At 41.1% G+C, this 16,440-nt stretch overlaps 1 protein-coding gene across 4 annotated transcripts in view; it reads left to right on the top strand.

The window, feature by feature from the left end:
• The window catches only part of LOC137322955 (mitogen-activated protein kinase kinase kinase kinase 4), a 308,879-nt gene that overhangs the window by 233,278 nt on the left and 59,161 nt on the right, over positions 1-16,440 (top strand). For 3 of the 4 annotated variants that reach the window (XM_067986216.1, XM_067986214.1, XM_067986217.1), the window contains exons 11-15: positions 91-163; positions 2,176-2,386; positions 12,409-12,570; positions 13,887-13,973; positions 15,159-15,338. In XM_067986216.1, coding sequence (XP_067842317.1) covers positions 91-163; positions 2,176-2,386; positions 12,409-12,570; positions 13,887-13,973; positions 15,159-15,338 — 713 coding nt within the window. The remainder of the gene's footprint in view (positions 1-90; positions 164-2,175; positions 2,387-12,408; positions 12,571-13,886; positions 13,974-15,158; positions 15,339-16,440) is intronic. The other variant, XM_067986215.1, reaches the window with a different exon arrangement.

Raw genomic sequence — 16,440 nt, 5'->3', positions numbered from 1 at the left:
TCATCTCCTTCCTCCACCCAACAAAAAAGGCAAGTGATTTATTGATGACTGGCATAATAGCTGTAAAGCATAATTTTAAATTTATTTTAGATGAAACTGAATATGAATACAGTGGCAGTGAAGAAGAGGAAGAGGAGTTGCCTGAGCAAGAAGGAGAACCCAGGTAACGGTGTTTCATTATTTCAAATTACACTATCTGGATTTTTACTCTGAACAGTGAGCTTTTTTGGGCAAATAACAGAAAAATCCCAAGAAAGCCCCATATGAACTAACATTTTTGCTTTTGCATTTGTATACCTCCCATTCTTTTGTGGAATGAGATTTTTCTCAATTTTCACTTTTATGATCTTTTGTTACTCCCTTATTGTTAGTTTCCACTTTTCATTATATTTTCTCCCATTAAAAAAAAAAGTTCTTCCACAATTGCACACTGTTCCCTGGCTCAGAGAGTGGTTAGGTAACATTCTCATGGGTTCATGTTAGTATCCTTGTGCTAACAAGGAATGGCCAAATGTTACTGGTCTTCTCTCTCTTTTCCTTTCCTCCCCCCACTTTCATTTTCTCTCTCTCTTCCCCCTCCCCCATGGAAAAATGTGCCTGTTCTCCATACTGTGCCTCCCTCTGGTGGCAGCGAGCAGGACCTTTATCGTGTGAGAATTTGTGTGCTGCTTAATGCTCCACCAATGTCCTCTCTCACTGCAAACATCTACTTTTAAACATTATAACCTGTATCTAATCTTGCTCAGTCATGCCACAGGTAATGTGATAGTTGAGAAGATTTAGCTGAAAAATTCTACCTTCATAGCAGTTTCTCCTCCACAGCAAAGGACTGTATCATGCAACTGAGAAAGGATTAGAATACAATAGGGACCAGAGAGCGAGGGACCTAATGCTATGATTGTGACTTAGTGTGAATATCGTACAAATATGTGAGAGCAATAAGATAGCTTGACTTTCTGTAGGAACGAAAAGTAAAGCCCAGAGAAAGGGCCAAGCACGCATCAATCACCATCACAAGCCAATCTGACCTGTGTCCACACGAGACAAGTGTGGCTAAGAAAGTAAAATTGTTGCAGAAAGAAAGATCATACACATTTTGAGGAAATTGTAGGAGGTGTTGATGTATAAAGTAGTTTCTAACAAATCTAAATCATTTGCTTATTTTGTGCTGGTATTGAAGTGAAATCGTAAAATTCAGAACTTGGGGGTTGATCATAGAAACAATCAATTCATAAAATCCTTGTGCATTGAATCTGTATTGAGATTTCAAAATTCTTAATTATTGACACATACACAAGAAATGACCACCTGGTCCCATCAAGCCTGTCCCGTTCCACATGGTGGAATCTGCACACATCATTAAACCCATCCCATCCTACCCTCTCCAACAGCCATGTAATCTTCTGGGTGAGGCAAAGAAAAAGAGAAAAAAAAACATAGGGCAATTTAAGAAAAACTCTGGGAAATTACTTTCTAACCACTGCAGGTAACCAAGCAAACTTCAGGAGATCTAAATCTATGCTTTTGTAAATTTTGCTGATGTCCCCTAGTGCTCCCCTGCTTATCCAGCTCAAGTAACTTATCCAATCCTTTCATCACTTTTAATCATATCATCTTGAAGTCCACACTTTTTCAAGATTAAGAAGTCCTAACATTCCAAGCCTGTTCTGATATCCAAAAGCCCTTGAACTAGATATCAGTCGAGTGGCCCTGCTTTGTAACCTTTTTCAAGGATTGAAATACCCTATCATGCGAGGGACAGAAACTAGACGCAGTATTTTAGATGTAGCTGGACCAAGACTTATATAAGGTAATAATTATATTTCTAGTTTTATATTTAATTGTCTTAGGTATGCATCCTAATTCGCTTTTGCAACAGCCTTGCGACACAGGTCACGGGCCTTCGATAACTCCTGAACCAGAATTCCCAGGGCCTTCTCCTGCTCAGATGCCTTGAACGTGCAATCCTCCATGGTGTGTACATGTTTGGAATTGTCCCTGCCCAAACGCATTGTGTAGCACTTGTCTATATTAAGACATCTGCCAGACATGGGGCCCATCTTCCGATTGCATCCAATTCCATCTGCAACCTAATTTTCTCATGTAAAGTCCTTACACTTGTACCTATCTCTGTGAAGCAAAACAGTGGCAAAAATGTAATCTCTTGTTTTGTAGCTCAATTGTTAATGTGCCTGGCGAATCGACTCTTCGTCGTGACTTCCTGAGATTGCAACAGGAGAACAAGGAGCGCTCTGAGGCCATGCGCAGGCAGCAACTCCTTCAAGAGCAGCAGCTACGAGAGCAGGAGGAGTATAAAAGACAGCTCTTAGCAGAGCGACAAAAACGCATTGAGCAACAGAAGGAACAAAGACGACGACTTGAAGAGGTAAGTTTTTAAAACAATCTAAACACAATGCAGTTTGGAGAAAGATTTGTTAGAAATATTTGATATTGAAATGCTTTAAAATTGTAATAATTTTTATATTTGTCGAGTGTGCTATGGCAATAGGCAAGTCCAGTCATGTAACTTGGAATAATAACTTTAAAAAAATGTATTACACAAAACTGTATATTGACCTTGTTACTAGTTATACTACACTTCTTAGATTTAAAAAAAAGTTTACCTTAACTTTCATATCATGTCATTTCTTTGTAAATTTAATTTTTAGTCCTGTGATGTGTATGTGTTCTTAGTATGTTTTCAGACCAGATAGTATGGATCAGATGTATTATTGATCAATATTTATTATTAATCAATATATTTATATGTATCGGCAAAAGCAATTACTTCAAAATAGGTGCATCGTTAATCCACAGAAAAGTGGTTTAAAATGAAGTCACTAAGGAGTTTAGCTGATAGAAGGCCCTGCAAAAAGCATTAACTCTGCTTAAGACGCTGATAATTGTAAACAATTTTACAACACCAAGTTATAGTCCAGCAATTTTATTTGAAATTCACAAGCTTTCGGAGGCTTCCTCCTTCCTCAGGTGAATGTGGAAATGAAATCCTCGAACCCTTCGCATTTATAAATCACAGAACAATAATTGGTGATTACAGACAGTGTTTTCAACTGCCCGTTGCCAAGGCAATCAGTGTGCAGACAGACAGGTGTTACCTACAGATCCCCCGAATATACAAACCACCAAAAAAAGAGAGAGGCGCAGAAACATCGAAAAGACAGCAAATGACCCGTTGTATTAAAAACAGATAACATTTGTTCGCTGGTGGGGTAACGTGTAGCGTGACATGAACCCAAGATCCCGGTTGAGGCCGTCCCTCATGGGTGGGGAACTTGGCTATCAATTTCTGCTCGACGATTTTGCGTTGTCGTGTGTCTCGAAGGCCGCCTTGGAGTATGCTTACCCGAAGGTCGGTGGCTGAATGTCCCTGACTGCTGAAGTGTTCCCCGACTGGGAGGGAACCCTCCTGTCTGGCGATTGTTGCGCGGTGTCCGTTCATCCGTTGTCGCAGCGTCTGCATGGTCTCGCCAATGTACCATGCTCTGGGGCATCCTTTCCTGCAACGTATGGAGGTAGACAACGTTGGCCGAGTCACAGGAGTATGAACCATGTACCTGGTGGGTGGTGTCCTCTCGTGTGATGGTGGTATCTGTGTCGATGATCTGGCATGTCTTGCAGAGGTTGCTGTGGCAGGGTTGTGTGGTGTCGTGGACGCTGTTCTCCTGAAAGCTAGGTAATTTGCTGCGAACGATGGTCTGTTTGAGGTTGGGTGGCTGTTCGAAGGCAAGTAGTGGAGGTGTGGGGATGGCCATAGCGAGGTGTTCGTCGTCGTTGATGACATGTTGAAGGCTGCGGAGGACATGGCGTAGTTTCTCCGCTCCGGGGAAGTACTGGACGACAAAGGGTACTCTGTTGGTTGCGTCCCGTGTTGGTCTCCTGAGGAGGTCTATGCGATTTTTCGCTGTAGCCCGTCGGAACTGTCAATCGATGAGTCGAGCGTCATATCCCATTCTTACTAGGGCGTCTTTCAGCGTCTGTAGGTGTCCATCGCGTTCCTCCTCGTCTGAGCAGACCCTGTGTATTCGCAGGGCCTGTCCATTGGGGATGGCCTCTTTGACGTGGTTAGGGTGGAAGCTGGAAAAGTGGAGCATCGTGAGGTTGTCTGTGGGCTTGCGGTGGAGTGAGGTGCTGAGGTGCCCGTCTTTGATGGAGATTCGTGTGTCCAAGAAAGAAACTGATTCTGAGGAGTAGTCCATGGTGAGCTTGATGGTGGGATGGAACTTGTTGATGTTATCGTGTAGTCTCTTTAGTGATTCCTCGCCGTGGGTCCATAGAAAGAAAATGTCGTTGATGTATCTGGTGTATAGTGCTCCACTTTTCCGGCTTCCACCCTAACCACGTCAAAGAGGAGGAACGCGATGGACACCTACAGACGCTGAAGGAAGCCCTAGTAAGAACGGGATATGACGCTCGACTCATTGATCGACAGTTCCGAAGGGCTACAGCGAAAAATCGCATAGACCTCCTCAGGAGACCAACACGGGACACAACCAACAGAGTACCCTTCGTTGTCCAGTACTTCCCCGGAGCGGAGAAACTACGCCATGTTCTCCGCAGCCTTCAACATGTCATCAATGACGACGAACACCTCGCTATGGCCATCCCCACACCTCCACTACTCGCCTTTAAACAGCCACCCAACCTCAAACAGACCATCGCTCGCAGCAAATTACCTAGCTTTCAGGAGAACAGCGTCCACGACACCACACAACCCTGCCACGGCAACCTCTGCAAGACATGCCAGATCATCGACACAGATACCACCATCACACGAGAGGACACCACCCACCAGGTACATGGTTCATACTCCTGTGACTCGGCCAACGTTGTCTACCTCCATACGTTGCAGGAAAGGATGCCCCAGAGCATGGTACATTGGCGAGACCATGCAGACACTGCGACAACGGATGAACGGACACCGTGCAACAATCGCCAGACAGGAGGGTTCCCTCCCAGTCGGGGAACACTTCAGCAGTCAGGGACATTCAGCCACCGACCTTCGGGTAAGCATACTCCAAGGCGGCCTTCGAGACACACGACAACGTAAAATCGTCGAGCAGAAATTGATAGCCAAGTTCCGCACCCATGAGGACGGCCTCAACCGGGATCTTGGGTTCATGTCAAGCTACACGTTACCCCACCAGCGAACAAATGTTATCTGTTTTTAATATAACGGGTCATTTGCTGTCTTTTCGATGTTTCTGCGCCTTTTTTTTGGTGGTTTGTATATTCGGGGGATCTGTAGGTAACACCTGTCTGTCTGCACACTGATTGCCTTGGCAACGGGCAGTTGAAAACACTGTCTGTAATCACCAATTATTGTTCTGTGATTTATAAATGCGAAGGTTTCGAGGATTTCATTTCCACATTCACCTGAGGAAGGAGGAAGCCTCCGAAAGCATGTGAATTTCAAATAAAATTGCTGGACTATAACTTGGTGTTGTAAAATTGTTTACAATTGTCAACCCCAGTCCATCACCGGCATCTCCACATCATTAAGACGTTGATGGCAGTGCAGTGTTTACTTTTTCCACCTCCCTCACAGCACAAAGTTAACCACAGTATCCAGGTGCAGCAGAATGTCACTGGTCACACTTAAGTTAGTAATAATTGTGAAAATATGTCCACTGTGTGTAAATATTGTGCATGAAATTATGATTGGGAACAACTAAGTTAATGGCACAGCAACCGTGGATTCCATTATGAGAGAGTGAATGCAGATAAGGTAAAATAAAATGAATGGAACATTATCCCTCAAATTATACTAACAATTGGTCACTAACCTGGGCTGATAAATGCTGGTTGTGAATTGGAGAAAATGGATAACATTTCAATCTTTCCACTTCAGAGGAGATGATGCACTGTGCTGCAGTCATGCTCTCCAATCTGTAGATTCCTTGCTTGGTGGGGGAAGGGAGAAACAACAGTGCTAAGAGATTTATCAGTCTTGTTATTGTACTGTCAACAACAACTTGCATTTATATAACGCCTTTATCGTAGTAAGATGTACCAAGGTGCTTCAGAGGAGGGTGATGAAACAAAATTTGATACTGAGCCACGTAAGGAGATATTACGACGGGATGACCAATAGCTTGGCAAAAGAAGTGGGTTTTAAGGAGGGTCTTAAAGGAAGCAGAGAGGTTTAGGGAGGGAATTCCTGGGCAGCTGAAGGTATGACTGCCAGTGGTGGAGCAATTAAAATCGTGAATGCGCAAGAGACCAGAATTGGAGGAGCACAGATCTCAAAGGATTATAGGGCTGGAGGAGGTTAGAGAAAGGGAGGGGCGAGGCCATGGAAGGATTTGAAAACAAAGATGAGAAATTTAAAATTGAAGCGTTGCTGGACCGGGAGCCAATGTAGGTCAGCGAGCACGGGGTAATGGATGAACGGGACTTGGTGCGAGTTAGGATATGGGCAGCAGAGTTTTGGATGAGCTCAAGTTTATGGAGGGTGGAAGATGGGAAGCCGGCTAGTGGAGCGTTGGAGTAGTCCAGTCTAGTGGTAACAAAGGCACGGATGAGGGTATCAGCAGCAGATGAGCTGAGCTGAGGCCGGGTGGAGACGGGCGATTATTATGGAGGTGGAAGTAGGCGGTTTGGTGATGGAGTGGCTATGTAGTCGGAAGCTCATCTCAGGGTCAAATAGGAGATCAAGATTGCGAACGGTCTGGTTCAGCCTCAGACTGTGGCCAGGGATAGGGATGGAGTCGGTGGCTAGGGACAGCGTTTGTGGAGGGGACCTAAGATAATGGCTTTGGTCTTTGCAATATTTGGTTGGGAGGAAATTTCTGCTCATCCAGCACTGGATGTTGGACAAGCAGCATGATAAATGAGAGACAGTGGAAGGTTCAAGAGAGATGGTGAGGTAGAACTGGGTGTCATCAGCATACACTTGGAACCTGACGTGTTTTCGGATGATGTCGAGGGGCAGCATGCAAATGAGAAATAGGAGGGGGTCAAGGGTGTCGATCCTTGGACTCCAGAGGTAATGGAGCGGGAAGAGAAGACATTGCAGGTGATTCTCTGGCTTCGACAGGATAGATAGGAACGGAACCAGGCGTGGGCAGTCCCACCCAGCTGGACAACAGGAGAGGGTCGGAGGAGGATGGTCTGGTCATCTGTCAAAGGCTGCAGACAGGTCGAGAAGGATGAGGAGGGATAGTTCACCCCGGTCCCAGTCACATAGGATGTCATTTGTGACTTTCATTAGATCTGTTTCATTACTTCAATTAACTTCTAACAATGAGTATATTATCTAAAACAAGATGGCTATTTTTAGGTATGTTATACATTGGTTGAACATTTTTAAAATTTCTTTTGATGGCTAATCCAAATTAGTGGGCGCATCTAAGATCTACTGCTGATGGAATTTATAGTTAGCGTTTTACTGTTGCTTCAGAATTTACCTCCTTATGCTGTCTCTTCAATCTCTTACTACCAGTCTACTTTTTCTTTTCCTTGGAAATTTCCTTCTGTCCACTTTCACCCAAGAAAGTTGATCCATTCTGCCTTTCTAACTACCACCCTATTGAACTTTACATTAGTGCTTTCTAAAGTTATGAAAACTGTGCTAATTTTCAACACTCTCGTCGGCATGCAAAATTTTGGTCAAATCCATGTTTGCTAGTATGTGTTTCAACATGGACATTCCACTTGTCATCTTGTTGCTTACCTTATGCACATCTGGAACACAGCCATTGAATACTTTGGAAAATTATCCGTTACTGCCTAGGACATATCCAAATTAGTTACCATCATCTCGCCTTTCACCACAGATAGGTACATAGCTGTCTAATTTGCACTCAAATCACTAAATGTGGCTTATCTTCTGACTCTCTTTCCATCAATCCAGGGCTTCCTCAATGCTCTGTACTCACCCAATCTGTTCCCTCTCTATCAATGACTCTTCCACTTATCATCCAACCGTGTGGTAAATTCATCAAATATCATGCTGTCAGTATGGAGCCTCACTCAAGGGGACCATGGGTCGGAGAATCTGCTCTATAGTACTGTGGCCTCATCTCCAACCCATGCTCCCTCTGAGTGAAGCGTTCCTCTGGGAGCACGGAAGTGCTGAATTTATCCTCCTATTTACACTTGAATTAAAATCTCACAGCTTTTATACCTAAGCTTGCCATCACCCAATCGCTACTACTTCGCTTTGCCTTTTACTCTTTTCACATTTGGTGTCCAGGATTACTAACCCTTCAGTTTTGTTTCTCAATGATAAAAATCATAATTTTTAAGTAATGGTGCTCAAAATTGCGATTGCTGACTTTTTTATAGTTCAAATGGAATATTAGTAGCATTGTCTGGAGTCTTGAGAGCTGTTATTTGGCAATAATATTTAGTGGATATACTAAGGAGTGAACATCAAATGCAAGGCAAATGTCAATCGAGTTCAGAATTCATTCTTGGCTTAGATTTTTTTTGTATGCGTGTGAATGTTTTAAAGTAAAGAATTGCCTTGGCATTTATTGAGTCTTGGCTGTTGACATGAAAGCAGTACTTGTTCAGAACTGTCAGTTGAAGGCCTGTCTGTGATATTCATGTATTTCTGAACTGCCAAAATGTTTGTAGGTTTGAGTAGCCCTGTGTGATTTTGTGGCCATTAACTCTGTTTGGTACAATGATTTGCAAACAGCTGCTAAAACAAGGCCATCGTTCTAATGTAATAGAGAAAAATTACAGCAGCATGATTACAATTTTGGCCTTGTTTCTAGATGTTAAAACATATTGCATATGATGTATTCCAAAATTCAGCAGGTATGCCAAGGGTAATATACTCTTGGCTTTTCAGCTGAACGCAGTATTTATGCCATGAATGTGTGTGTGTGTGGGCATCAGGGTCTTCAAGTTAGGTAGAGTTTCAGAAGTGAAATGAGAGATTAAATCAAAGTTTTAAGTAAAAATTGCAATTACTTTGCTAAAAAGCTACTTGTAATGAAAAATAATCTTGTTCTAGTGGATATGATGTGAAGAGGCATCTTTTCCCAGATCTATATGGTTTTTGCATTGTGGAAAGTCTGACTTGCCTGTTGCACCCCATCATAATTTCTCCAAAGTCTACTTTTCTATTCTGCCAGCAGTCATCTGTATCCTCATTACAGTTTTCTCTAGCTGCACCCTCTTATTCTAGCTAATAATATAAAAAAACTCATCCTCATTCTCCTTTTGGATAAAGCCTTTTCAAATTGCATGTCACACTGTGTGGATGCTTTGAAAAAACATCTTAGAACAGTAATAAAGTACATAAATGTTACTACATTAAAGGATCTATATAAATGCAAGTTGTTGTATTTTCCATTATCACTGATTTTCCTCAAATTGTGGGAAAGTGTTTAAAAGGTTTTGTCGAGTTTTATTTTCAACTTTCACCTGGGATATATTTTCTTAAAAACCTGGATTTAACTTCACACAAAACTGAAATATTTCTGGGAAATGGAAAAAAGCTCCATGGAAACAACTGCCCCCTCCCCCCCCCCTCTTTCACATAGCTATTTATTTTTCTAACCGTAATTGTGTAGCAGCTACAAACAGTGAAGAGAACTTTACTTTCCTAAATTAATACAAATAACATTTTGAAGCTGATTGGAGAAATAAGAAAATCAATATCTTTTGTAATTTTTTAGATTCTCTTTCAAAAATAGAAAAATTAAGTAATCACTTTTTAAACCACTGTAAAACATCTGTGCTTTGTATTTAGAGTAATACTCCTGTGACCTGCGGAAGAAAGTACCATTGGTGGCAACCCTTTGGAAAACAAGGACAAATAATTGTTTTGTCAGCATGTATCTGATTTTATTTATTTAAGTAGAAACATTGTATTCATTGTGACATTGCTTTGGAACTTTGGATATGTTGCAGAAGGACCAAAAAGGCAGCAGTCAGAAACAATTAAACTGCAGTTAATCTGCTATACATCAGAAACAACTTTGTTCAAGTGGCTAGACTTGGACTCTGTTAGGTTTGACAAGGTTGATGCTAGCTTTCAACAGAACTTCTACAAGTATGTAAAAAGGAAAAGATTAGCAAAAGTAAATGTAAATCCTTTAGAAGCAGAGATAGGAGAAATTATAATGGGGAATAAGGAAATGGCAGAGACGTTAAACAAATAGTAGAAGACACAAAAAAAGTGCCAGAAATAGTGGGGAACCAAGGGCTAATGAGAGTGAGAAATTTAAAGTAATTAATATTAGTAAAGAAAATGTACTGGAGAAATTAATGGGACCAAAAGCCGACAAATCCCCTGGACCTGATGGCCTACATCCTAGTGTTTTCAAAGAGGTGGCTGCAGAGATAGTGGATGCATTGGTTGTGATCTTCCAGATTTACCTAGATTCCAGAACTGTACCCGTGGATTGGAAGGTTGCAAATGTAACCCTGCCATTCAAGAAAGGAGGGAGAGAGAAAACAGGAAACTATAGGCCAGTTAACTTGACAGTGGTAGGGAAGTTGCTAGAATCTATTATTAAGGCTGTAGTAACAGGGCACTTACAAAATCGTAATATGATTAAGTAGAGTCAACATGGTTTTATGAAAGGGAAATTATGTTTGACAAATTGAGATTTTTGAGGGTATAAGTGACAGGGTAGATAAGGGGGAACCAGTGGATGTAGTATATTTGGATTTTCAAAAGGCATTTGATAAGGTGTTACACAAGATCAGGGCTCATGGGATTGTGGGTAATATATTGACATGGATTGAGAATTGGTTAATGGACAAAAAACAGAGTAGGGATAAATGGGTCATTTTCGGCTCAGCAGGTTGTAACTAGTGGGGTGCAGCAAGGATCAGTGCTTGGGCCTCAGCTGTTTACAATATACATGAATGACTTGGGGACCGCGTGTAATGTATCCAAGTTTGCTGACGATACAAAGCTAGGTGGGAAAGTAAGCTGTGAGGAGGATACAGAGAGGCTGCAAAGGGGTATTGATTGGTTAAGTAAGTGGGTGAGAAGGTGGCAGATGGAGTATAATGTGGAGAAATGTGAAATTATCCACTTCAGTAGGAAGAATAGAAAAACAGAATATTTTTTTAAAAGGTGAGAGACTAAGAAATGTTGATAGAGAGATTTGTACACAAATCACAGAAAGTTAACGTGCAGGTACAGCAAGCAAGTAGGAAGGCAAATGGTATGTTATCCTTTATTGCAAGGTGGTTGAAGTAAAAGAGTAAGGAGGTCTTGCCGTTATACAGGGCTCTGGTGAAACCACACCTGGAATACTGTGCAAAGTTTTAGTCTCCTTACCTAAGGAAGGATATACTTGCCTTAGAAGGGGTGCAACAAGGGTTCACTAAGTTGATTCCTGGGAGGAGAGATGAAGTAGAATGGGCCTATCTTCTCTGGAGTTTAGAAGAATGAGAGGTGATCTCATTGAAACATATAAAATTCTGAGAGGGCTTGACAGAGTTGATGCTGAGAGGCTGTTTGCCCTGGCTGGAGAGTCTAGAGCTAGGGGCCATAGTGTCAAGATAAGGGGTCGGCCATTAAGGACCGAGATGAGGAAAAATTTCTTTACTCAGAGGGTTGTGAAACTTGGAATTATCTGCCCCAGAGGATTGTGGATGCTCAGTCGTTGAGTATATTTAAGACTGAGAGCGCTAAATTTTTGGACACTGATGGAATCAAGGGATATGGGGATAGGGTGGGAAAGTGGAGTTGAGGTAGATCAGCCACGATTTTATTGAATGGTGGAGTAGGCTTGAGGGGCCGTATGGCTACTCCTGCTCCTAGTTCTTATGTTCTTAAACTGATCCACACCAGTAATTTCTTTCCGATAGCTGAAGCAGGAGGATGTCCTTCATTATTCCATTTATTTGATGGGGAAGAGGAGGCTTGGCAGCAGGAGAAGAGAACTTGCCACATGCATTGTTCAGTGTTGAAAAGTTTCCATTGTGTTTTGATAGCCGAAAGGTAGCAGACAGCTGTGCAGTCTAAAACTGATGATGAAGGCTGTTTCAATAGATGTATGTCATAAGTTTGATTGTGAAGGAACCTAGTCCTGCTTTGTTGATGCTGTATTTCTGGCAATGGGTCATTCTACAAAAGTTAATGCCCTTGTAGAAAAACTCAGGAAACAGCCGCAAGACTTTGTGTCCATAATCAAGACACGATTATTTGTGCTTTCCTGCAAAATCAGCTATATTAATAGTGTAGGTTCTCTGACAATAAATAGTTATCTACTCAAACTTGGTTAAGCCAATATAAATCTAATGTCACTTTCTTGTATTGAAATTACTTTTGTCTGTATGCATAAGTATAGTACTTATGGAACTGAAAGATGGAAAACCTCGGAACACTGATTTGTGGCAAAATTGATTTAGGGTAAATGCAGCAAAGCATTTCCATTCTGACTTTAATGGGCATTTTCTTTAAATGAGCAGCAGCAGAGAAGGGAGCGAGAAGCACGAAGACAACAGGAACGTGAACAAAGGCGGCGTGAGCAGGAGGAAAAGCGAAGATTGGAGGAACTTGAGCGTCGAAAGAAGGAAGAGGAGGAAAGAAGAAGGGCAGAAGAAGAAAAGAGGCGAGTGGAGAGAGAGCAGGTGATTTTTATTGTCACTCTTCATTTGTTCATATTGGGCCAAGAAGTTGCGCACATAATTGTTCATAGTGGCATTTGAATTGTATTATTGATGGTTTTTATTGGATTTTAACTTTGGTACTCTGATTTTTTACCCCTCATTTTGCTGTGTCAGTGGGATGTTTGGGTCCATAGGCTTTTGCAAGGCTGGCAAGAGTAGTCCAAGTAAAGTGAGACAAACAGTTTCACTTTCCTTGATCCTTGCGATGGAGCAAAGCACGTAGCTCATGCAATCCTCCATTTAATGCACAACTGAGAACATTCAAAAGCGCGACAAGACTAATTTGGCAGCACCGCACTTTTGGTTTGAAGTTTAATGTTTGAACATTTGAGATATGAATTTGTAACACCATGAATGCATGTGACCAAATTCAAATTTCTGTGGTGAATTTGGGTAATTTTTGCTGATGAGCATATCTTAAAGTCTGCAGTCATCTAAACTCAATGAAGCATTGTTTCCAGGCTGGTTTAAAAGTGCAGAAATTGAATGGTGTATGGTATCCCTATATACCAGACATTGCACATTTACTGATCCAAATAATGCTGAATCAAGATCCAGAATTTGCACTTGTAATACTTTGAAACAAAATATAAACAGTGTAGCTAATCCTGATTCATAAGCATTTTGTCAGTTCATCTTTTCTTGCCAGATGTTAAAATAGTGGCCAAAACATGATCCTCTGAGTACTGTCAATATTATTTTGGCTGTGAGGGAATATCATTAGTTGCCACCTGAAAGCTGCTGTGTTTAAAATGGTAGGCCTGATTACGTATTCATCTAGTTTTTATTTGTATTGTTACAGAACATAGGTGTTGCCACAATAAGAGTGATACTGCTTACTTAAGTTATTCATACTCATTTGTGAAATTGGCTGAGCTTCTGGGTATTGCAACACATCAGTTGTTTTTATTGTAGAGGAACAGCATGTCTTGGGAAACATCTTTCAATAGAATTGGAATGATTTTGTGCACAAGCTGCTTATGGTAGTTTCTTGTAAGCCCATTTGACTTTTTTGGCTGTTTTTGAGGGATGGGAAAGAGGTGCAAATATCTTAAATTTGAGTTTAATAATAGTCCAATATATACCCTTTTGACTAATGGAAACCAAATTTTGTGCGTGGTTTGTTTAGTAGTATCTCTGGTATTATTTCAGCGTAGCTCTGTTTTACTTTTTTATGTAGGGACAGGGGAAGCAATCTCACAGATGAGGTGTAAATACATTTTTTCTAGTTTAAATCTGGTATTTTGCTCATGCATTGCTGTGTAATTTTGCAACAGGAGTACATCAGACGTCAGCTTGAAGAGGAGCAACGTCATTTGGAAATTCTTCAGCAGCAATTGCTCCAAGAGCAAGCCATGTTACTGGTAACTTGTTCACTCGGTTGTTGTGTGATTGATGTAGCTGGCAGCTTCTGTGCTATCTTGGTTCACTGCAGCTGCATTGTTCATGTATTAACAGCAAGCTGATCAGTCCATTGAGGTTAATATAGCAGTCTGACAACACAAGAGAATGGCATCAGCACAAATTTGTCACTGAATTTTGTGAGAATGATTTAAGTCATTCATTTAGCGCTATTGTGCTGTAAATGTAAGGACCATCTGAATTAATGAATGGTGCTGCTTTCTGCAGAACTCATAAATCATTAAAAATGTAAACAATTAATATATAATTAATTACCAACCTTTCTCTTCCTCCCAGAAAACCTGGTTTATCATTGTGCTGTGTGAACAAAATTTTAAAACCTATTTCTCTGCTTTCCCCCAAAACTAGCGGTACTGTACTGTAGTTTAGGCTTGTATGGTTGGGTTATAATTGTACTCATTTAGATACAGTATAACTGAGTTCTTCATTGACATTGGTTATTGTATCTTCTTTCAACCACACCATGCAAATTTTTCAAGGTTAGGGGTCTGTAAAATTCACAAAGAAATGGGAATAAACCAAAATTATGTTACAATGTGATTCTCAAAATTATTTTAAAGTACAAGCATTTTAATTATGTCTTTGAAAAACATGAATGAGTTTACATTGTAATGCGTTTCGCAATGATGCTTGCAGTATCTCATACTTTTGGTACTTATTTGAAAAAATACATATCTGGTTCAAAATGGGATAATCTGAAATTGAATGTGATCTCCCTGATTTGAAATTCAACTACTGGACTACCTCAGCTCATGCCACGAGTGACACTATTCATTTACTGATGTGTACCCTGAATTTCTTCTCGGCAGAACATTTGTATCCATTGTTTATTGGATGTTTGATGTGCATCTCCTGACGCACAGCTGATTACTGATGCAACCTCCCACTTTGTGATATTACAACTCTGGCTGACACTTTGAATATTTTCTGTGAACCAGCTGCACATTCACAATTGCTGTGAATTCATAGCTGCAGTGTAAATTAGACTTTAGGTGTAATGGGGTACTTCGGCCACTGGGAAAACTTTGTTACGTGCTATTCTAATGGAATTTGTAATACCATTATGCTACAAGCTGTACTGTAAATTATAAAGTATAACTAACTCCATATATACCATTTTCTTAAAGGAGTTCAAATGGCGTGAGATGGAGGAACAACGACAGGCTGAGAGATTGCAGCGTCAGTTGCAGCAGGAACAAGCTTACCTCCTGTCCCTCCAACATGACCACAGACAACAGGAAAGGAATAAACCATACCATGCACCAGAGCCTAAACCTCACTTTGAAGCAACAGATAGGAGTAGAGAGGTGAGAGAAGTGATGTTCATCTGATGTTTGTCACAAAGGTAGCCTGTGATCAAGGGGCTTAAAACTATCAAATTTTACTCATTTTAGACTGCAATTATCATTATCATTTTGCTATTTAATTTACCTTTCAGTTCTCCCACTAAAGTAAATTAAAAATATAAACCCTGTTGAGAACAGTAAGGAAGTATGAATTCTGAGGCACCTTAGTGAGGGAGTTCCTGATCTCAGCCGGTCCTATTCAGGGAGCAGATAGGTATGAGCTGCCTGTGTCAGAAGTGTTGAGGCCCAAACCAATTGATGGAAAATAAATTTCTATTGAATTAAGGTTTAGGTCAAAGATTAATTCTGTTTTAAAAATAAACTAATCAAGAAGTTTGTGGTTCCCCTCCAATTCCACCTTTGACTTTTATCCTTTTTGTTTCTTCCCTTTTGAAATTGGCAATTCATTTTGGAATATAGTTCATCAGGCAGCTGCTCCTCTCAGGCACCTTGTTTTACCGCACGTAAACTAGACATTGAGTGTCATCAGTCTTTTCAAATGTGGGACCATCACAGCTGAGCCCAGCCTCTCTTGTGTGTACTTCCAGCCTAAGCCATTGGATATTGACCAGGAGCTCGACCCTCCACTATTTGTTTCTTTGCTTCCCCCCCACCTCTGTCTACCCCAAAAATGCTGAGGCCAATTAGAGTAACTACTATTTCCCGAGCTGAAATCATCACAGCACAGTTCAGGGTCTGTGCTGAGCAGCTTGGTACCGTATAACATTTATTTTATGCTAGTTTTTTCCCCTCGTCCTCCCCTCCTTTTCTAAAAGTGTTGAGTCTTGATTGGGATGGGATTTCACTGCCATTGGTGCTCTCCAGTACCTAGCTCAAATGATTTTTAAATATTTGTTCTTGGGATGTGGACGACACTGGCAAGGCCACATTTATTGCCTGTTCGTAGTTGCCCCGAGAAGGTACTGTGGGCCTTCTCTTTGAACCATTGCGGCCTTTGTGATGATGGTGCTCCCATGATGGTGTTCAGTAGGGAATTCCAGGATACTGATCCAGTGAAATAGAGAACAGTGTTTTACATCCAATTCAGATGGTGAGCCGATTT

This window comes from Heptranchias perlo, chromosome 6, assembly GCF_035084215.1.
Source record: "Heptranchias perlo isolate sHepPer1 chromosome 6, sHepPer1.hap1, whole genome shotgun sequence".
In the NCBI taxonomy this organism is placed as follows: domain Eukaryota; kingdom Metazoa; phylum Chordata; class Chondrichthyes; order Hexanchiformes; family Hexanchidae; genus Heptranchias; species Heptranchias perlo.
Note: the sequence above shows the minus strand (reverse complement) of the source record. Positions and strands in the feature narration are given on the sequence as shown.